Genomic DNA, 24,359 nt, shown 5'->3' on the forward strand with positions numbered 1-24,359 from the left:
TAACTTCCATGAAAAGTGTTAGGATAACAGAAAAATTGAGCTGCTGAGAGAACTGAGGACAAGAGAATGGGGCAATTGGGTGGGTTATTCAAACTTGACCACAATGGTTCAGATGCCTCCTTCTTGCTGTGTTACTTTGATTGACTGAAAACAAATCAAGAGAGTTACTTACATAAATTTCATCAAACTTCCCAAAGTCCATAGTTTTAAACCTATCAATAGGTGGACGGATGTATTCACAGTAGGCACTGCTCTTCACCACCTCCAGCTGTCGGACACAGGACACATAGGCCAGTCTGGACTGGATTTCTGCCATATCGGGGACCTAGAACACATCAGATCAACTGTACATTACATGGGAGCTGCAACCATCACTATTTACCACATGTACACCAGTTTTCTGAGCTGCAGGCATGCTCTCTCTGTGACATATGCAATGTTACCAGAAGGGATATCTCTTTAATGCACACTGATAAATGTGGAAGTGACAGACAGCCAGGGAGGGAAATCAAAAGGATTCCTGTGACACTTAGTGTGGCAAAATGAAAGGGCAAGAGAGCTGATCAGTATGCAGGGTGAGAGGATTAGTTAGGTAGTTATCCGGCTAGTAACAAGACTACACTGGTTCCACAGGAGACAGAGAATGCAGATACTAACATTTCTGGAGCAAAAACACAAACTGCTGGAGCAAATGAGCACATCAGGCAGCATTTATAGAGCAAGGAGATGGTTAATGTTTTGGGTTGAGAGCCTACACCAGGAGTGAGAGTGCAGAGAGGAGGTAGCCAATGTAAAGAGGTAAGGATAGGTGAGATGAAGGTTATTGATAGATATTGTATTCTGTCTGTAATTGTGATCGTGAGCTTCTGGTTATACGTCACATAAATTTCCCTTCCCTCATTGGCCTATTTTCTCTTGGCTTTCTCCGCTGCCAGGATGAAGCCAAATGCAAATTAGAACAACACTGTACATTTGATTTGAGTTCCTGCAAACTAATAGTATTAATATTGAAGATCCAATTTTAAAGTAACCTACACCTCCTGCTTTCCATTAACGGTGCTGCCAAGGCACTTGTATCTTTCATCCATTGTTCAACTCAGCCATTCCTTCTCTCCTTGTTATCTAGACTCATTATCCACCTCCACCTTGTTCTATCTCCCCCACCGCTCCACCACACTCCACTTAAGAGAAATGTTTCCTTTACCCTGTGTTAAATCCATCAAGATATTTTATTCACTTCACAGACAGCAAAGACAATCCAACTGTGTATTTTGGAACTCAAATGCTTGAAACTTGTAAGCCTTTCCTGCATCCTCTCTGAGGCCTTCACAGTATGCAATGATCAGAATTCAATGCAACAGTTAGTGTTTTAAACAGGTTCAAAATACCTACTTGGCTTGTAGTCTGCTTTCAAATAGGATGCACATTTTATTAGTTCTTCCTGCATCATGCTCTGCCATTTTCTAAGACTTCTGCTAGCAATAGGAAGCCAAGTCTCCCAGCTCAGACATCTGGTCTAGAAATAACCCATCTATTGTGCATTGTCCCTGCTAAAATGTATCACTTCTTCAGCCTTTTACATCCTCTTGATGTTGAACAATCCTCTGCTCCACAGTAGCTGGCTTTCCTCCAATTAATTTCTAATCCAGACTGCTTTCTACCCTTTTCCATTGCTGATTTCAAGACAAAGGTCATGGAAAACCACCTGCCATTACCATTTCCTAGATTTCTCTATTGATGGATGGTCAGTTTACCCGTCCTTGCTTTTGCTGGTGATTACTTGTAGAGCACACATCTACAAACAAGAGAAAATCCGCAGATGCTGGAAATCCAAGCAACACACACAAAATGCTGGTGAAAATCAGTAGGCCAGGCAGCATCTATGGAAAAGAGTAAACAGTTGATGGTTTGGGCCGAGACCCTTCATCAGAACTGGAGAAAAAGTATGAGAAATCAGTGTAAGGTGGTGTGGGGAGGATATGAATAAATACAAGGTGCAAGGTGATAAGTGGATAGGAGGGGGGAGGGGTGAAGTAAAGAGCTGGGAAGTTGATTGGTGAAAGAGATAGAGGGCTGGAGAGGAGAGAATCTGATAGGAGAGGAGAGAAGGCCATGGAAGAAAGGGAAGGGGAGGAGAGGAGCAGCAGAGGAAGGTGATGGGCAGGTAAGGGGATGAGGTGAGAGAGGGAAATGGGAATGGGGAATGGTGGGGGAAGGGGGGCTATTACTGGAAGCTCGAGAAATCAATGTTCATGCCATCAGGTTGGAGGCTACCCAGACGGAATATAAACTGTTGCTCCTCCAACCTGAGTGTGGCTTCTTTGCGGCAGTAGAGTTGGCCATGGACTGACAAGTTGGAAAGGGAATTGGAAGTGGAATTAAAATGAGTGGCCACTGGATCCTGCTTTATTGGGCAGACAGTGTGTAGGTGTTTGGTGAAGCGGTTTCCCAATCTATGTCGAGTGTCACCAATGTACAGGAGGCCACACCAGGAGTACCGGATACAGTATAAGACCTCAAAAGACTTGCAGATGACATGTTGCCTCATCTGAAAGGACTATTTTGGTGCCCTGGATTGGAAGGTGCAGGGGCAGGAAGTGCCAGGAGGGAGATCAAAGGACAAAGGAGTTACCTAGGGAGCGATCCCTGTGGAAAGCAGAGAGTGGGGAGTGGGTGGGGTGAGGGAAAGATGTGCTTTGTGGTGGGATGCCGTTGGAAATGATAGCAATTTTATGGATAATTATATCCTGGATGCAGAGGCCACAGTAGGGTGGTAGGCGAGGACAGGAGGAACCCTATCCTTGGTGGGGTAGCAGGAAGATGAAGTGAGGGCTGACGTGCGTGAAATGGAAGAGTAGCAGTTGAGGGTAGCATTGATGGTGGAGGAAGGGAAGCCCGTTTCCTTGAAGATGGAGGGCATCTCCTTAGTTCTGGAATGAAAAGCCTCATCTTGAGAACATATGTGGTGGAGATGGAGAATTGAGAGAAGGGTATAGCATTTTTATAAGTAATAGGGTGGTTAGAGGTATATTCCAGGTAGCTGTGAATACACTAATTTAGTTCTGGGTGATAAGTTCCCAGAAGCTGGATCAGCCACAGCTTTGATCAGCAAGAGGAATACCTTGACAAAAGTCAGTGCAAGCCAATAGAAGTTGTGACGAATGTGGTTTTTTTAAAGCTACCTGCCTATGGTGCTGATCATCTTAAGTCTGATATTTAATCAACTCCGTTTTGAATGCCAATTAACATTATGCTCCTATGGCTGAATATTTATTCCATCTAACAGATGGTTCTCAAGGGAAATAAGACAGAGGGGGAGGGAAGAACACCAAAGTCACATACATGCAGACTGAATCAGAGAGATATGTGTTCATATGTGATAGAGAGGAGGAGAACAGAGAATGAGAGGCAGCAATGGAGCATAAATAGGTTGGTACTTAACACAGTCCACCAGGGATATGTAAAAGTTGTGAAAGTTAATGGTGTAGCACAGCTGATAAGCCCTGATAATGTATACCCACAGCTCAACAATGGCACATCCTGAGGATATGTATGTGCGCAAGGGGCAAAATTTCTCTTCTGGAATTGCAATGACACCGAGCATCAGAAACCATTCAACAACTCAACCAAATCTTAACCTCAAGGATGCATTCTCATTCTTGGGCAAAGAGTGGTATCATCCACTGGGTGATGGTCTGGTAGTGGTATTGAAATAATCCCGTTATTCAGTCATTGTCTCTGGAAGCCCTTGGCATAGAGTCTGAACTGTTAAATGTAGTTGGCTGCAGTTGTTTCAAGAAAGGGAGGCATTTAAACAAATGCAATAGCCAGTCTCTGCAGCTCCTTTATAAAGTTCATTGTGCAATGGATAGAAAACAGACTTTTCTGTAAAGTTTCCTACTTTAACTTTCTCTGCCCACGGATTTAGGCGTTTCCAAAGCAACCACCATCCCGAAAGGCTGTCTCCGTAGTTACACAACTCGGTTTCATCCCTGCTTCCCACATCAATGGCAATGACTGTTTTAGCACCCATAGTTTTGGCGATATCAGCTGCAATTATATGAAAAAAAAGACAATTTATTTAATACTTTGGCTGAACAACCATGAACACTACATTCTGTGTAAAACAGCATCTGGCCTTGGACAGGTGCTTCCTGAAAAATTCACCCAGAAAACTTTGCAAGTCCTCTGAGAATCACAGCAAAGCTATTGCACCACTTCCAAAAGTAACACAAGAACGTTCCATTCTTATTACTCTGTAAATGGTCAAAAGCTGCACTGCTCTTCATTTACCACAATCCACTTTGAACAAAATGTAAACAACTTAACTAATCAAAGATGTAATTTTAATGATTTTTAAAACAATTAAAATATTCAACTAAAGCTCAACTTCTTCACTGAATAACAAATTCCATATTGAATGACAGCTGATTGGGCGATGAGTGCAGTTTCATCTGACATTTCAGTTCCTGCCAAATAAAAGTAGATGGAATACAGTAGTCATCCATCCCTGGATATGAGTTGCTAATGCAAGCATGTGGTTGGAAGTGGATTGTACTGACTCAGTTGATTGAACAGTTTTCTGCCATAAGGTTAACTGACAATTTGGAGAAAAAACAATAAATATTTGTGAATAACAACTGACAATAACTATTGTTTAACAAAGAAAATCACGATAAGCAGTTTCTCAGGAGCATCAGCAAAGACGTCTGCCCAGCCATGACCTTGCACAAGAAAACATTTGGGAAGATCAACAAATATATCTACTTTGTCAAAAGGCAAGATGTTAAGAAACACACAAAAAATGCTGGAGGAACTCAGCAGACCAAGCAGCATCTATGGAAAAGAGTAGACAATAGACATTTCAGGATGAGACCCTTCTTCAGGACTTAAGTAAACAGTAAACTTGAGACCTAACGAAGGATCTCAGCCTGAAATGTTGACTGTTTACTCTTTTCCACAGAATCTGCCTGACCTGCTGAGTTCCTGCAGATTTTGTGTGTGTTGCTTTGGATTTCCAGCATCTGCAAATTTTCTCAAGTTTTTAAGAAGCATCTTATGCGATGGTCGGAGAAGCAGAGAGTCTGGGGTGGGAATTTCAGAGTTTAGTGCCTGTGGGTGGAAGGCATAATTGCACGACAATTACATTCAGGGTTGAACAATGGCCAGATTTGGAGCAACACAACCTAGAAAGGGTGCAGAAAAGATTAACAATTACGTTACTGGAATTGGTGGGCTCAAGTTATTAGGAGAGACTGGATAGATTGGGACTGCTTTTCTGGATTACAGGATAGTATGATCTTATATAGATTCAAGATAGGTAAACCATTCCCCTCTTCTTCCCCCCATGCAAGGCTAGAAGAATCTAAGAGGTCATAGGTTTAAGGGGGAAAGATATAAAAAGGAATCTGTGAATCAAAATGAGGGTGGTGGCTATATGGAATGAGCTGCCAGGAAAAGCGGTAGAGGCAGGTACAAGTACAATGCTTAAAGCAAATTGGACAGGTAGATGGATTGGAAAAGCTTAGAGGAATGTGTGCCAAATGTAGGTAACTGGGACTAGTTCAAGAAGGCATATTGGTCAGAATGGAATGGATGACTTGGGCTGAAGGGCCTATTTCCATGCTGTAACACTATAGATATATTGCAGAGATATGGGACTAGAAAAATTTGAGACATGGGGTGGGACAAGCTGCTCAATGTATCTGGAAGCTATTCACTACATAACAAATTGTATACTGTATGGCTGGTCTGTAACATTTGTTTGGACATCCGAGAGCGATCTGCAAAACAACTGCTGTTGATGTAAGATGTGAAGACAGAGCAGGAATAATGGTCACTGCACAAGATTTTGGTTAGTAGATAACACCATGGTCATTATGTGATTATAATGCAGCCCACAGCAGAATAATGTAGGAGCTATGAAAGAAATCTGAATGGAATAAATGGGCCCAGAATCTGCCCACTTAATAAAAGGCAACAAATTTCACAATATATGTCAATGATAATAAACCTGATTCTGAATCTGATTTTTTTTTAAACAAATACATATACAACAGAGATGAGTAGGGACTTGGAGTAGATCATAAACTGTCCTAAAACAGTATTTGTGAAAGAAATTGTGCTAAAGGGATCAACTGAAGGAAAAACAAAGATGCAGAGGTCATAAAGGATAGAGATTACAATGATGAAGCTGAGTGTGTGAAAAAGACATTATAACAAAAAGATGGTTCAAAAGATGAAGTTTAGATAAGTATTCTTTGTGCAAACACAAGCCATAGTATCAGCAAATTGAAACCACAAATTTGACATGGCAGTGATTACCAAGTTATGACTAACACAGGCAGGAAATGGCAAAAAATATATACTTGATCTGCAGACTTTACATAAGGTCTCCAATAAAAGATGTAAAATGATACTGGAGAATGTAAAATTTTATTCCTTTAACACAAAATCATTCAAATGATCAGATAAAACTTTAATGAGTTTGAAGCAGACTATTAGAATAGAGTAAAAAAAATGGAAGGATTTAAGTGAGAGTTGTGCACAAGACTCCATTAGTGTCAGTCAAATGGCAAAAGATACAAATGCAGAGATTAGACTGATAGCTTTAGAGGGTAAACAGTAGATTGTCAAATCATAATTACTAATGTTTGGAGTATGTGCAGTTCTTTTCAGCAATACATCCAACAGACCAGGTTGCATTAGATTTAGAAATTAGTTATCAGCTTAACAATATTTGAACACGAACAGTGATCATTATATTGTCAAGTTTAAGAGAAATACAAAACTGTTACTAAGGGTCAAGATTTATGTAAAGGTGATATAGACCAATTTATGCCTTTAAAAGAGAAAAAAGCTCTACTTTCCAAAAATATCATTTAGTTTTTATGTGGCATGTCACAAGACATAGGTCTTTCCATGATCATGATTGTTTGTGGCAGATTTTTCAACAGAAATGATTTGCTACTGCCTTCTTCTGGGCAGTGTCTTTACAAGATGGGTGACCCCAGCCATTATTAATAGGTCTTCAGAAATTGTCTACCTGGCATTAGTAGTTGCATAACTTGTAATATGTGTGTGTAGGCCTCTGTTAGGATTGATAGACCATGGATTTGCACCTTGGCAAGTTTCCAAGGCGCAAGCCTGGGCGAGGTTTTTTTAATGGAAGACTGGCAGTTGCCCAAGCTGCAAGTCTCCTCTCTCCATGCCACCAATGTTGTCCAAGGGAAGGGCATTGGGACCCATTCAGCTTGGCACTGGTGTCGTCGCAGAGCAATGTGTGGTTAAGTGACTTGCTCAAGGACACACACACACAGCCTCAGCCAAGGCTCGAACTAGCGACCTTCAGATAACTAGACGAATGCCTTGACCACTTGGCCACGCATGAACACTTCGCAATTTGTATGCGGCTCATACGACTATCCACCACCTGTTCCCATGGGTTCAAATGACCCTGATCGCGGGGCGGGGGGGGGGGGGGTGGTGTGCTAAGCAGGTGCTACACCTTGTCCAAAGGTAAGCTGCAGGCTAGTGGATGAAAGGGCCGTCTTACACCTCCTTTGGTAGAGATGTAAGCCACCCTTCTACCGGAAACAAAAATACACCCGAGAGTAAAAAAAACAAAGGAACAACTATTCAAAGTATAAAAATGTAAAAACTAGAACAAAGTCTGTCAAATGTGTTATATAAAATAAAACAAGAGATGAGGAAACACAATTTAAGAAGAGCAGAATGAGACTGAGCTGGCAAGGGATATTAAAATAAACATACAACATTTATAAACATTTATGGTGGTGCCTGTCAAGATTTTAAAATCATAATATTGATATTGAAAATGGAAATATGCAAATCATGGGTGTCTTCATCAGTATTTTGAATAGAGAGACATCAGCAGGCTGAATATCTTAAAGTAATTCATGAAAGAGATGCATAAAAATCCACATAAATCATAATGAAGAAAATAATGAGCTGAAACACTACACAACCCCAAAGAGTAGGTTTTTTTTTTACAGATCTATTATACAAGTGTTTTGAAATTTTCTTGGTTCAGAAAGATTTCTTAAAATTATGAAATTGTGCATGAGAAATGGAAATAGGGAATTCTGTGTGTCTTATTCTAACATCTTCCATTATGACCCTTTTTGACATTGGTAATATGGAATACTGCAAGTCTATTCCACTGGTTTGTTGGCATGCCATCAGTTGCATCATGGACTAGGCCTCATGCCAGGGTGTTGCCTGTTACAGACACCCAGTAAAGGACATGCTGGAGGCAGTGTGGTGTGATGCCCACGCGGGAGTGGGGGCTGGCCCCTCCTTGATGGTGCTGCTCTCCAGTGTTTGCTCGGTGGAAAGCAAGCTGGATTGCATTTGTCTATGGATTGCTGTGAGCTTGCTTTTGTTGATGATATTCATGCGCCAGCAATCTATGGGACATACCATTTTGGGTTATATTATGTGCTTTGTGCTGTTCATGATGGTTAGTACTATGTTTTGCACTATGGGGGAATGCAGTCTTTTTAGTTGCATTCATGTATGATTGAGTAACAACTGAACTTGAACTTGGAATTACATCTATAATTAGCTAGAGAATGACTGGAGGCACTGAAAACTTTCAGAAAATCTGAGAAAAGAAGCATGCATTGAAAGCAGTTACTCAAACTTTTTGTTTGTATTTTTTGCTGGAAGACAGTTTACGTTCCAGATAGAAAAATGTTTATGGCCAAGGAGTTCCAGGAGCCACTTGATCTGTTAGGAAAACTACCAAAATGTTATTGTTTATTGCTATGGGAACTGAATACAAAAGTAGGGAGGGTAATGTGGGATTAGCAAGCTAAGAGGCAATAACTGAAAATCTTTGTGCAGTATTAGTCTTTCTGTTGGAAAAGAAAGATGTTCGCTTAAAAATGTAACCAAGGCAAGTACATGCTTGACAGAGCTATTTAGGAAAGCATATAACACACACAAAATGCTGGTGGAACACAGCAGGCCAGGCAGCATCTATACGAAGAAGCACTGTCGAAGTTTTGGGCCAAGACCCTTCGTCAGGACTAACTGAAAGGAGAGATACTAAGAGATTTGAAAGTAGTGGGGGGAGGGGGAAATGCGAAATGATAGGAGAAGACCAGAGGGGGTGGGGTGAAGCTAAGAGCTGGAAAGGTGATTGGCGAAAGTGATACAGAGCTGGAGAAGGGAAAGGATCATGGGACGGGAGGCCTTGGGAGAAAGAAAGGGGGAGGGGGGAGCACCAGAGGGAGAAGGAGAACAGGCAGGGTGATGGCCCCATCCCTGACATATTTAGTTGTTTGTTTTTTTTTCTCTCTCTCTGCCCATCACCCTGCCTGTTCTCCATCTCCCTCTGGTGCTCCCCCCTCCCCCTTTCTTCCTCCCGAGGCCTCCTGTCCCATGATCCTTTCCCTTCTCCAGCTCTGCATCACTTTCGCCAATCACCTTTCCAGCTCTTAGCTTCACCCCACCCCCTCCGTCTTCTATCATTTCGCATTTCCCCCTCCCCCCACTACTTTCAAATCTCTTAGTATCTCTCCTTTCAGTTAGTCCTGATGAAGGGTCTCAGCCCGCAACATCGACAGTGCTTCTCCTTACAGATGCTGCCTGGCCTGCTGTGTTCCACCAGCATTTTGTGCGTGTTGTTTGAATTTCCAGCAACTGCAGATTTCCTTGTGTTTGCGCTAGGAAAGCATATAATTCAGATAACGGTAGTAGAATCATTTCAAGCATGTATAAGGGGTTGTCAAATCTTAAAACAGTTTCAACTTCACACAGTTAAACAAAATGGGAGAAGGAAGGAAGGATAATTATATCTGAGGAAGAATGGACAACAATATGAAGATATCAATGGAAGTGTACCAGTTCGCAGAAATGGAGGGAGTTTGGATGGAAAAACTTGATAAGATATTTTATTACACCCTCTCAGAAATCCCATTATGATAGTAACCTCCCTGTTTGCTGGAGAAATTATGGAAATCAAAATGCAAATCATTATCATATTTTTTTGGGACTGCCCTGTTATCAAAGACTATTGGAGGGGGATACACAATGCCCTACAAGACATCTTTAAATGTGAAATACCCTTACAGAGTAAGACCATATATTTTGGATATATACCTCAAGAATGGTTGAAAAGAGATAAATATTTAATGAATATACTGTTGGTGGCTGGTAAAAAGACTCTTGCTAGGAAATGATTATCACAGGAGAGTCCAACTTTAAATACGTGGATGGAAATTACAGTGGACATTTACAAAATGGAGACGATAACAGCATCTGTTAATCATAAGCTGGAACAACTTGATTCATACTGGGAAAAATGGTTTAACTACATAATGCCTCAAAGGCCTGATTTTATTCTCACAAATCAATGAATATGTTGTAGAAAAAAGATCACTCCCTACTTGTACATAGTTTTTTCCTTTTACTTATTTTTTCTTTCCACTCTTTTCTATAAGTGTATAGCTCAGATAAATACTTTGTGGAGATTTGTGTTATATATGATTATACGATATATATGTACAATGTCTGAAATACATCTTATGGAAATGTTTGTTTGATAATGAACTTCAATAAAAAAAATTACAAAAAAAAAGAAAAGAAAGATGTTAATGAATTGGAAGGAGCTCAGAGAAGTGTTTAGAGACTGATGTCCGTAATGTTTGGTTTGTTTAATTTGAAATTCTATGAGACTGATGCCTATAATGTTTGGGTTGTCTGATGAAGAAAAATTGGACAGATGAGGTTTGTAATCGTTGCAGTCTTGGAGATCTGACTGAAATATACAAGTTCCTCAGTGATGTTAATAGGGTGGATTTGGAAAGGGTGGTTCCTTTAGTGCCAGATTCTAAAATGAGCTTTTCCCTTCTTAGATGGAGAAAAGTCTGTGGACCTGTATAGATCAAAATGCAACAGACAGAGAATCGTCGAAAGTTTTTAAGGCAGTAACCAATAGTTTATTGTCCATTGGGTCCATCGGGATGGGGGGGCGTGGGAAGAGAAGAGGGTTGGGTGGTGAGTGGGTATGGAAAGCTTACCTGGGTTTGGCCAGAGTGCAGACTTGAAGCTAAAATCAGATGACATATGATCTCATCCAACAGTTCAGTAAGCTGAAGATGTCCAATGCCCAACAGTTGTTTTATTTTATTACGATACAGTGCGGAGTAGGCCCTTCCTGCCCTTTGAGTCACGCCACTAGCAATCCTCTCATTTAATCCTAGCCTAATTGTTGGACAATTTACAATGACCAATTAACCTACCAACTGGTATGTCTTTGTTCTATTGGATGAAACTGGAGCACCTGCAGGAAACCGAAGCGGTCACGGGGAAAATGTAAAAACCCCTTACAGGCAGCGGCGGGATCTTGGTTCACATCTTTGTGTACATGCTTATCTATTTAAAGCAAATTATTGACCCAGTGGTAAATTAACTGAGAAGCAGATAGAACTGCAGGGGACTAAGGTTGGTAATTTAATTGCATCATACAGCAACAGGGCCATAGTCAAAGTAACTGCAAGACTGAGATCGCCATCTTCTGAAATATAGGATGTATTACTGCCTTTACAGATTGCGTTATTGCTGTAAACCCTAATGTGGTTATTAAAGATATCTCTTCAGCAGCCTGGCATGTTGTTTCATCTAATCTTTTATATAGATTTTCACAACTGCATTTTTTGACAAGTTCATTCAAGTTTCAATTGTATTTTTGATACTACTGAGAAACGAAAGCACAGGACAGGAATGTACAGTGCAAGGTCCTGTGTGTGGCATCTATTCCTGGTTTCAAATAAGTTATATATCTCTAGCTCCCCAACATTTCCACCCTGGTAACCGAAGAACAATTACCAGATACCAACTCACCTCTCACTTGGGGATATCATGAACTATGACAAATTGTAGAGAAGATGAATTAAAATCCTAATCGATGTGGGTTCCTTCTGTTCAATTTTACACAAAAACTATCCACATTAAGCAAAAGATGTAAAATGTTGCTGGTGTTTTCTTGAGTAAACATTGACTAACCAATCTTACATGATCCCTTCCCTGTCCATCCACCTTACAAACACTGCAGGTGCACCTCTGTTACTAAGAGGAGGCATTCTTTTTACAGCAGATACAATACCACAGTTGCATTATGACAAACCGGGATTTCAGATTCTTATCAGCTAATCATAATTACACCTCTGCATTTCCGGCACTTCTTTTTTTGTCAAATTCACTTTTTGTTTAAAAGTTCATGAGATATGCCAGTGATATTAAATCTGATTCTGAAAGGCCAAACACAGATGCTCCCATGGAAACCAGGAGTTTGATTATGTAGCAAGATGATTAGATCGTCAATAAAAAAAAACTGGTGGACTGAAATTATTCTGGACTAATTCATTTGTGGTTAACCTAGATTTGCGAATTGTGCAAGGTGACCAGATACAATTGGGGATTTACATGTTAAACAACGAGAGCTGACTGGTTTTCATTTTTCTCGCGGCTACAATAATTTCAAGAGAAGTGTTTTGACTCAAAATATCAAGTGCCTTAACTTGACTTATTTTGCAATCAAGAAGCTTATTCAGATCTCACCTTTGGCCTTTGCTCTCCTATTGTCACATACTTGCCTGGCAGGTTGTTGATGTATCCTCCATCCATTAGCAAGTGTCCATCCTTTGGGTCACAGAGTGGTGGCAGGTATCCCGAGAGGGACATGCTAGCTCGCACGTACCGCCACAGCGAGCCTAACCACACGAGGAACAGATGCAGTCAGAGGCCTAGAAGAGCACAGGTGTGTGGACCCACCACCCACCTCCACTTCCTCATGCAGAGGTGTGGAGAAGGGGAGGTCACAGCTTTCTACTCAGAGGCCTATGGAAATCTCCACAGCATCACAACCACTGCAGCGTAATGTCTGCTGTACACCAATTGCTTCCGAAGAACAGGTGGAGATGGCGAGAGGGAGGGGAGGGGGAAGACAAAAGTTTTGCACCAAACTCATGGTGATAAAGGAATTGTATTTTATAAGTAGAATAGCTAATATTTGTGAGGACTGTCAACAATTAATTTTCAGTTACAATGGAATCTCCATACCCCCAATAATCAGTACAATTGCTTCCTCCTTCAGTGGATAATTTCTAATCTATACATTGCTAAAGAAAGACCTATTCCCACTAACTTTCCCACCCATCAAAGATCTGAGAGTTCTTCCAAATCTGGCCTTTTCTGTCTTCCTTGCTTTCCTGGAATTTCCTTTAGAACATTTAACCCCTTCAAGGAGACGAGTTTAACATCTACCAATCTGATGAAGTACTTGGTCATCTGTTCAAGAAGAACAAAGTTTAGCAAAAAATCCAATTAAACTTTATGTGCCAGCAATGTTGCAGGATGCCTTCTCAAGTCAGTTAACGGTGGCACCATCAATTTCACACCAGTAAAGTGTGAATCCTTTGACTTTCCTCCTATGGTCCTGCATCTGATCTCTACCCATGCATTTATCATCCCTGAAAAAATGCTTCCTGTGTAGATCTGTACTATTCCCCTCTGAATTACCTGAACAAGCTCAGCTCTCTGTTACGTACAGAATCAGGCCCTCCAGCCCAATGATTCCACACCAACCACTGAATACCAATTTTTATTAAAAAAAATCCTGATGCACTTCATTCTCCAGGGCAACTCCTCTCACTCTCTGATTCTACACATTAATCTACCTATCTGCACTTTTCTTTGGGATGTGGGACAAAACTGGACACCTGGAGAAACACACTTGTTAGTGGAGGGAATTAGCACTCAGCACTTATTTGAAACCAGCACTATTACTCTCCTATCTCACTACCCACAAATTCTAATTCATTTATCATCACTCAGTTCTGGGATTGAAGAACTCAGTTGAGAGTGAGATGATCGGTGTGAGTTGCTGATTCCATTTGATGGGAAGAATGGGATTCCACTGTCTGGTACATTAATGAAGAATTTGATTTATTTACTAATACAGTTTATGAACATCTGGCCATCATACATTTTTAAAGTTGTTTTAGATGTGGCAGGCCATTATTATATGCCCAGCAATTAAATAGCAATAATAATTTAATGGGGTCAATGAAAAGAAAAATTTGAGTCACCTGGAGATTGGGCAATTAACCATCTCACAACCATGTATCATAATAAAACCCAGACTATGACCGACTTGAAAGCTGTTAAACCCTTTTGATGCTGTGTAGATTAGAGCTTTGCAGCACAGCTGCCAATGAACAAGATGGTTCCATACGTAAAACTTAGCCACCTCCTAGCCCTTTCCTGGGCTGAAGGACTATAAACCTTCATAGAGAGACTTGGTTCAGAAGGACACAAGACAGTTTGAGGCATCTGACTGTTGAACATGGAACACTGATTCGGTCCTGTTAAAAATGCAATGAATATTAGTTCCCACTGTTTAATGATTTTTTTCAATACTTTTAGGATTTATAACATATCCAGATAGTTCATTATCAATAGGATGACAACAGATTTCAAACACCCAAATGCTGTTTCCTTTTGAACTACAAGTTTCGAATGTCTCCACCTGGCCAGTGTAGATAGGAAGTGATTGTAGTGCTGACCTGGGACATTGTTTACATAGCATCCATCCACAAGCAAATGCCCGTCCTTGGGGTCACAGAGAGGAGGCAAATAAGGGACGTAAGATGCACTCGCTCTGACGTAACGCCAGATGCTGCCTGCCGGATGAAGATGAAGAGTAAGAAAACGAACAGCAAGGTGGAACAGCATGGGAGGGAAAAGGAAATTAAGGAACATGGGCAAAGATGAAAAACATGATGGCAGCATAAACATCAACAAGGAGAACTCTTTGAAGAGTCAGGAGGGCATCACTGTTTCAGAAAGTTCCTCACAAGTATGGCTAAGCTGCTCTGTCATCCTGAGTAGAACAGAGATTTACTTTAAGTGGTGGCTGGTTTGCTTTGAGGTGTAGCTGCAATATTTTAGGAATCTGCTGTATAATGTAATTAACCAACTACATTTATATAATGCCATGAACAAAGCAAGAGTTTTGCAACAGTTGTATTAATATAACATACTTTTGACAATAAACCACAAACTCAGACCAATTTTGAGAGAAGGAGCATGATAGAGAGCTATAGGAGGGTCATCCATGGAATTTCATGGTGCAGTTCCTTCAGCTAATAAAGTCAAAATGAATTTTACCTTGAAGTCATGCAGCTAAGTATGACAAGTTTTGGACATGGGAAGAGGAAGGGAATACATGTTTTAGCAGTTTTACCCTGTTCTTTATTGCTCCTTTTAAAATTTACAGTGAAATTTTAAATGAAAATCCTATTGATGATGGTAGGCTTGGTGGAGGAATGTGTGGTGTAGCTATGTCCACAGAATTCTACAGGGCATACATCTGTCTTATCTCAGTTTTATTTATTGCTAGCATATTTTCTTGTGAAATTACAGGCACTATCTATTTGATAGCTATCAGGGAAACAGTTTTGCTGACAAGGAGAAATTTAGTTCATATATAAAATTATTAAAAAATCATAGACATAAATACTGAGGCTACACAAGTAGGTCTGAGACTGATTAAGCTGTATTCAGTGACTTAAAACTGATACACCAGTCTTTCCACTATCCACAGATCAGGAGTCAATGATGGAACGTTCACCATTTAACTAAATGTATGTAGTTCAATGACATCCAGGACAAGGCAACACACTTGCCAGGAATCCTATCTGTCACCTTAAATATTTTTCCCTCTATATTGATATGCATGGTTGAAGTGTGCACCATGTACAAAATGCATTACATTTACTTGGTTTGGCTAGTCCTGAAAGAACCTCTTTTACTTGCACCTCTATCAGATCCCTCAAGTGGATACCAGCTACTCTACCAAGATGGACCAAACAACTTTGTTCTGTACTACGAACGTCTTTTCACGGGTCATGTATTGCTTTTCTGCTCTCTCAGTGGGTATAATTTTTTTTCCTGAAGAGACTATCTAGAAATACACAATACCCAACTGCACACATACAGATAGGGAAACACTTCACTGCTTTTATACTGTGTTCCCAATTTTCTTCCATGGATGAATTCAAGGCATTTTCCTACTTCTGTTGATTCACTTGGATTACCAATCCTCTTTCTAATATAAACTCAAGGATATTGTACATTTACTCTCATTCTTCTCCTCTAACAAAATTTCATTTAATGAATATCTTGAGTTCACTTTAGTCCTTATCATCTACACATGTTCCATGCCAATACATTTTCTGTAAGTATTGATATGTTCCCTATTTTAACTTCAGATCATTTATGTTTCACAATGAGAAAACTGTGGTCTTAATATTCAATCCTCTGGCAGTAATAGTCTGTGTCCCTGAACAACACTGAACATAGTTTTTGACCCCATCATCCATGCTGTGAAAAGGGAAATGGTCCAGAAACACTGAAGGAGTGAGCTGGAGAGGGAAGAGCTGATAAGTGGGAAGGACCCATAAAATTTATCTCTTCTCTTACAGATAACTTGATGACCTTAAGCCAACCGGCTGCAGAACCTCCACTTTGCAGAACTGCTCTGTAGCCCTCTGTAGAGATCTTGTTTTATCACCAGTGTGCCAAGGTAGGTTTGAAGAAAATGACCAGGTAACGCAGGAGCTAATCAACTGCAAAAGCAAGGCAGGCTTGGGTTGGAAACTCAGCTATAGCTCCAGGTAAAATAAATAGCTCTAGAGGCCAATGAAGGTGTCTGGAGTGTGCTGCCAAACGTGGCAGTGAAAGGAGATTTTTTTTAAGAGGCACATAGACAGATTCATGAACAGGCATATGATTCATCTGCAGGCTGATGGGATTAGTTACATTTGACACCAAAACTGACACCTGGTAGAAAGGTTTGTTCTTATGCTGTACTGTTCAATCCTCTGTGGCAGGAGTCCAACAGAATAACTAGGGTAAAAGGGCGCAGGAGGCTACAACTTTAATTTATTTTGATAAACAAGCATCTCCAATTCTTCAGAACAAAAATCATTCCAACTGTAGACATCTGTCCATCTGTCTGTAGGTGACACTTTTGCAAAAAGTGCTTCCAAAGGTAGAGATCATTGCTACTGCTGTCTTGAGAGTTGGGTGTTACACTTAGTATCTGCAAAACAAGGGTCTCTATCATTCTACTATTGTTATGAAATGCAGATGTTTGACAATAAAGGACCATGATGGCAATCTGTGCAATGTGGGCATCTTCAGGAGACACCTCTCAATGAAGGCAAATGTCTAATGAAGAATTTCACTCTCCTTCAATATGCCCAGAACTTTTGGTTGATTAGTGAATGGGTGTTTGACGATATCAACTTCAAATCCAGCACAGTTCATAGGCCGATCGGGCAGTTGGGATCATTGCCCTATATACTTCTGCGATTTGGACTACATACAGTGGGCATTTAAAAGCAATGAAAAAAAATCTCTTCAAGGATGTCTCTGCAAAATTCTCAAATTCATTGACAGATTAAATGTACAAGTATCAGTACTCTCTCTCAGGCCAACACTTCCAGTGTCAAACCCAATAAGCAGACCATGTCACTTGCAGGTTCACACCCGTTTCGTGAAGCAAACACAATTTCAAACTCCAAGAGATCATTAGGCAGATGAGGGAAATTATTCATTGTTGTTCTCAAATCCTTCTTGAAGAACTATAGCACTCCCAATGAAACGGGGAAGATTCTGGCCCATCTTTGCTCAACATGGAGAAGGAACATTTGGTTGGCAAGCACACAGAAGGCTAGTGCAATTTACGAAAGAAGCATACAGTTTCCCAAATTACCACTGACAGAACCAACAGACTACCCAAGAGAGATGATACTCCCTTCAACTCTGCCTGCTTTATCACATCTCCACAAACTTTCATACCTTCTTGCTCTGCCCCAACTCCTCATCCTTCTGCCCTAGGAGGTGATATATCAGTACCAATCAGCAACTACTGAGCATTACTGGAGATTTCCTGTATCTTTCTGTGGACTGAGTTTTCTGTTCAGCATGTATAGCACCAGGAAGTTAAAATCTGATTTCTATTTAGGTTGTTATATAGGTCACCTTCAGCCCAGATGAGATGATTGGACCACAATAATTATTATTTGAATCTTGCTCAGAGGTCCATGATATTATTTGAGCTTATCCCTTACACAAAGGGTGCTTCTCTTCCAAAAATTTCTTCATCCGTTGTTGATGCTGATCTAGTTACTTGCTTTATCTTCTTGTCGCTGTTGGATAAGAGGTATTCCATCAGGAACTTGCCAATTTTCTTTTAAGTGATAAATGCTTAGTCCGTAAAATGGCAATAAACTATTTGTTCCTGAAGATATAGTTAGGTTTTTTGTCTCTAGGTACCTCACTCACTCATGTTTACTGATAGCAGTTCCCACTTGACCTACATCACAATTCAAGTTCTGACATGGCACTACTCAGCACAGCTGATGGGTCAATTTACAAAAATAAACACATGAAATTGACAACAGAATTGGGTACTATTACAAAATGACATGGCTTCTTCTTAGCCTGTTTGTGTGGGACAAGAAGGACAAGCGGTTGGAGTTAAATAGTGCTACCATTTTGAAGCCCCTCTTGTTGGTTCACTCACAGACTTGAGAGATGTACGCCTGAGCTCCTCCATACACACCTCCTCCAGTTCTTACTCAGCCATTGTCTCTCTCCTGTGCTAAAGTTTCATTCCAATAATTACCTTAAACCAACACTAACATTGACAAATTGATTTATACCATCAGTATGCACACTTCCTTTTTATGCAGCAGAGATTGAAGATTGAGGTTATATAGGACACAATGAAGTGAGGTGAGGGTAGGAGTCAGAAAGGTGTGGATGTCCCAGATTAAATGTTTCACAAAAATCTGCCTTGCTCCTTCCTGTCTGCACAATGCACTGAACAATCATGATCATTACCTGCCTTAAATTAGCCCAGCTGGCAGAACCAGTTTTTATAAATTTTGGCTTCCAAGGAGTCTTTGACCTGAAACGTTAATCTGTTTTTCTCTCTACAGATGCAGCCTGACCCACTGACGGTTCCAGCATTTTCACTTCTTATTTCATATTTCTAGCATCAGCTATTTTTCTGTTAACCAGTTTCAATGTGGGCTACAGACTGCATAGCTAAGTACACAGACCACACTCTTCACATCTACTACCTGCAAATACCTAGAGCAATCTTCAATTACAGCAGTGACAGAGAAGGAAAATGGTGTTAGCTTGGAGAGTAGCTTCCAGGTAATGGTGTTACCCTGCTTTTGTGACCCTTGTTTTCCTACCTCAGGGGCTCCCAACCTGGGGTCCATGGAACCCTTGCTTGATGGTATTGGTTCATGGTATTAAAAAGGTTGGAACCTCTGTTTCAGCTGGTAGAGGCTGTGGGCTTTAAAGGCGCTGTCTATGGGATCCTGGTGAGTTGCTGCAGTTTATTCTGCATAAGGTACAAATTGTTGCTACTAAAAATCAGTTGTAAAGTGAGTTAATGATCTTTCTCTTTAGACTGAAGAAGGATGAGAGGTGGCTTAATAGAAGTGTACCAGATAATAAGAGGCATGGATGGAGTGGATAACTTGAGATTTTTTTCTCATGGCGGAAATGGCTAATACAAGAGGGGATGATTTTTAGGTGATTAGAGGAATGTATGGAGAGAACCACTGAGATGTGGTAGGAGGATTTACTTCTTTCCAGTTTTGTAATATAGACCTTCTGGCAATTAATGTTACAAAAGCAATCATTCGTCTGATTGAAGGGGAAAACTGATTACCATCTTCATTTGGTATACCGAAAATTGCAGTAATAAAATGGGGTTGTAAATCGATATTCCATACTGAGGAAATGACATCAAAAATGTCCTTCCAATAGTTATGTAAAGTGGGACATGACCAAAACATGTGGGTCAATGAAGCCACTTCTAAGTGACATCTGTCACATTGAGGATTGATATGCGAGTAGAATCGAGCAAGCTTATCTTTAGACATATAAGCTCTATTTCCTATCTGAGTTTGGAAAAAATTAGAAGCACTATTTTTGATTCTTCAATTAAATTTGAAGAAACCTGGGGACTGTTCATTCGACATTTTCATATGAATTAATTTGGCCTATTTCAGATCCTTTTCTCTACTTATTCTTGTTCAGGTATGGAGTTCCGGAGTTTTTTCTTGACACTATCACATACTTATAAACTGTTATTATTGCCCATGTTAGTTTAATTTAGTATTTTTTTCCAATATATATTTTCTTCTATATATTTTCAATTTTTTTTTCTCTTTTGATGATTATTTTTGTCTTTTTTTCATATATATTTATATAGACTTGATTGATTTATGTACCTTTTGTTGATTGATGTTTAATAGGATATTATTATCCTATTACTAATGTAATTTCAAGTTTATTGAATTTGTAATCTATTCATTATCATGCTTTGTTTTTTTTATATATATATGAAATTTAATAAAAAGATTGAAAAAGAAAAAAAGAAAGAAAAGAATGTATGGAGGTATCTGAATTAAGTTCTTTACATAGAGCTGGTGGGTGCATGGAACCCTGCCATGGGTGGAGCTAGGGGCAGCTTCAAAGGAGCTTTGAGAAACTTTTAGATAGGCACATATATGATAGAGAAATGGAGGATTATGTAGGGGGAAGGGTTAGATTGACCTTAAAGTAAATTAACATTGTGGTCCACAGGGCCTAGACTGTTCTATGTTCTATTGTGGATGGGTGCTTATCAAGCAGACTGTTATGTTCTGCATGATGTCAAGTTTCTTGAATATTGCTAATCCATAATCATCCAGGTAAGTGGAGAGTGTTCCATCACTTTCCTGACTTGAGCCTTGTAGATCATGGACAGGCTTTGGAGAGTTAGGTGAGTTAACTACTGCAAGCTTCCTACTACCTGACCCGGTCTTGTATCCACATAATGTATATAGCTATTGTAATTCGGTTTCAGTAACCCCTCAGGATACTGTTAAAGGAATATTCACTGATTGTATCAGGACCATCTGCAGTAGAAATTGTGCAGTGTATACCCCTACTCTTTCTAGCACTCCAATCTGATTATCTTTCCCTTCCTAATAATTTAGTCTCTATCTGCTACATGAATTTCAGTTTGGTCGTGGGGAATTTAGCTTTTCTCAGCTCACCATTTGGGGCATTGCCCTGGACGGTCAATGAAATGTGATGGTCAATTTGGAATGACAGCAAAAAAACAATGGAATTGTCTCCAATTACTCGGCCAGAACACTGGGTTTAATCTTTAGGGCTTCTTGGCTGCTTCCTTCATAGGCTGCCAGATTAGCTTTGTTTCTGACAATTCGCATTAGCAAGATCTCTGTAGGAACAAACATCCACCACCCCCATCCCATCTGCAGAACTGGAGTGGTACCCTGTCACTCCAGTCCTTAGACCTCTATAATTGTCTAAATTAGTGGTCACCAACCTTTTTAAGCCCAAGATCCCCTACCTCGGCCTTAGTTCAAGGCAAGATCGACCCCAGAGCAATTAGTTACACGCATGCGCACCAGGGCAGAAAAGACTGGAAGTAAAACCCTGCAACCCGGAAGTAGAAATAATGTATGAATACCAGGAGTACCCACCCTTTTATGCACTGCAGACCGGTTTAATATTGACAATATTCTTGCCAACCCGCCAACGGGGGTGTTAAACACGACGGGAATACAGTGATACTCGAAGTAGGTTCCTTATGTCCAGTCTATTCTGCAATTTCGTGGCTCTCGGCACTTAGCTTCTGTCCTGCGCTGCTCACAAAACTCAACGCGTTTGTCTTTAATTGCAGGGTGCTTGGACTCAAGGTACCAAAGCAGTTTTGAGGGCTTCATTGCCTCAGACAGCCTCCCGGCCCGAACTCCAGCCTCCTGCCCGCCCGCCGCCAGACGACTTGGCCAGGTGTGGTTGATCGTGGGTCGGGTGACAGGACAAGTTCAGGGCCTGAGGTCCCCGTACCGGGGGGTGGCGGCTGCAATCTGAAGAGAGTGAGCGAGGAGTGTAACAGGGAGCGGGCCCGCCCCCCCAGCCCCCAGCCCTGTAGGATCTATCGGCCGACAAAAGTTTGTTTCAGTAGATCGCAGTGAGGTAGCTGCTCTGATACTTACGAAAACTTGAGCCTGAATTAGGCCACCTGCAAATATTTTAGCACTGGGTTCCCCATGAACATTTGGTGTGCTAAACAGGTTCAGAGGCAGCGCTCCAGGCCAGTAGCGACGGCACTTCCCGCCGGCCGCTCAAGGCCAACCAGAGATCGCCAGCACGAGGGTATCACTGCGTTTAGCTTTCTGATGACCTCGAGTGCATTCAAGTTCAACAGTGGCCATGACAGGGAATGAGGAAAGGTGCAAGTGACTCATATTGTTTCCTCCCAGCCCGGTGGTTGGGGACCACTGAGTTACACAGTGTAGTGCGGGGGGAGCTACACGCATGCGCACTGGGCAGAAGGAACGGAACTAAAACCCACAACCTGGAAACAATCTCTCAACAGTATTTGTGTATTTATTTTTCATTTTTTTTTGGGATCTACTAGAAAAGTCTCAAAGATCGACAGGTTGGTGACCACTAATCTAAATGAATTTGAGCTCCATGGCATTTTTTTGCTGATGATGTCAAGTACAGACTATGTCACTACAACTGTGAACCTGTATTTTCCAGACAGGGAAAATATAAATCTTGTATTTCAATTTGATACTGTTCTGTTCAATTAATTTATGATGATAATAAATTTATATGAAGGTGGTTTTCTGAAGGATCAAATCACTGAATGCAAACAAAACCTAATGACTGGAACCAAAGAGCATTATGACACATGGTAAAAGAAGTAGGTGCTGAAGCTTCTTCAGTCTAGGAAGTCATGACAACTCACTCCTCAAATAGAGAGAAAAAAAAAAATCAGGAAAAATTCCATGATTTGTGTAAGCTTTGATAAGGGGGCCTTCACAGAGGAACATTAACACTATTTCTTTCTGCAGATGCTTCCTGCCTGCCGAATGTTCCCACCATTTTCTGTTTTTGTTTCAGATTTTCAGCATCTGCAGCATTGCTTTTCAGTTCTATAAAATATTGGTGGACGCAGGTTTATGTCATAATTCATGAATGTTAAAAATAAATTGAAAGCATAAAAATAATAATAATCTCCAACTATAAGAATGTAATCAAATCCTTAATCAACCTACGATGCTGTATGAATTTCAACAATGACCTATCAGACTAATGGACATATTTGTAAGAATAAGAAACTAGGTACCTTGTTTGGGCCTGCTATTATCAATAGCACCAAATCTATGTACAATGTGAATCAGGATTGCTATTCTTTGGGATTTTATTACTGAATAGGATAAAGGCACTAATTTTCTAGTGAATGTGGGATAATTCTTTTTAAGGGCCACCAGGTTGATACCTGATACAAGGTCATGCAGTTATCACAATGGCTATGTAGTATTGAATCATGAACTACTATAGATTTACAGTTTTAAACAGGACACAACAAAAGATCTTCTGTATTCTTGTCTAGTACTCACCATTGTCGTTTTACAGAGCCTGTAAATGGTAGGTAAAGCTGAACATTTGACTCAATGTAAGGAAATGTGAGAACAGAAAGGGTCAAACAGTGGATTTAGAACAAAAGCTAGGAGGAAGGAAGGAAGATAAAAAAAAACACAATGTTGGGTGAAAGGTTACCCGTAGATTAACTTTGGGTTAATACAGTTATGAATTGGTGCTGGTTTTGGCAGAATGTTATGCAGCAATGCCACCACAATGAGACAGGAAACCAAAGCTTTGGGAATGGTGAGGGGCAAAGACACAAATGAGCATTACACACACAGTACAACCTCCACTCTCAAGGGCAGAACAAAGAGTTGTGGATTGCAATGTCCCAAGTACAGCTCAGCTTATTATCAGTGACAGAATCAGATAGGAGTTTTAACAAAGGGGGCTAGCAGGCACCCATCCTCCAATAATAAAGTTGGTTAAAAGATCTCCCAGAAACTCCAGAAGAAAGGAAAAATATCAGGTGAGCAAACCCGATCTAAAGAGAACAGAATGAATTTTCTGTGCTGTTAAGGCTCCATCTGCTTCAGTTCAATAAATGGAAGTTAATGAGAAAAAAATCAATAAAGAGGAACACTGAGAAAATTTAACTTTTAAATCTTAAGTACAAGAGCATGCTAATAATAAATGGCTGTAAGGAGTCTATGATTAAAAATCTATTCCTTTAAGTTCATAATTTCTTATGCGCCTGCTTCATAATGAGAGACAATTACTTCTGATGCAGCCTCCTGGTTCTGATTTTCTTTAAATCCGTAATGTCAGGGAGCTCTTCACAGATA

At 40.4% G+C, this 24,359-nt stretch overlaps 1 protein-coding gene across 6 annotated transcripts in view; it reads right to left on the reverse strand.

The window, feature by feature from the left end:
* Window positions 1-24,359, reverse strand: part of pnpla6 (patatin-like phospholipase domain containing 6) — a 225,509-nt gene that overhangs the window by 32,508 nt on the left and 168,642 nt on the right. For 5 of the 6 annotated variants that reach the window (XM_059992129.1, XM_059992134.1, XM_059992132.1 and 2 more), the window contains 3 exons: window positions 12,624-12,740; window positions 3,902-4,050; window positions 173-325 (listed from right to left, as the gene is read on the reverse strand). In XM_059992129.1, the coding sequence (XP_059848112.1) occupies window positions 173-325; window positions 3,902-4,050; window positions 12,624-12,740 (419 nt within the window). Of the gene's footprint in view, window positions 1-172; window positions 326-3,901; window positions 4,051-12,623; window positions 12,741-14,594; window positions 14,712-24,359 lie in introns of all 6 variants that reach the window. The other variant, XM_059992131.1, reaches the window with a different exon arrangement.

Source organism: Hypanus sabinus, chromosome 16 (genome assembly GCF_030144855.1).
Source record: "Hypanus sabinus isolate sHypSab1 chromosome 16, sHypSab1.hap1, whole genome shotgun sequence".
Classification (NCBI taxonomy): domain Eukaryota; kingdom Metazoa; phylum Chordata; class Chondrichthyes; order Myliobatiformes; family Dasyatidae; genus Hypanus; species Hypanus sabinus.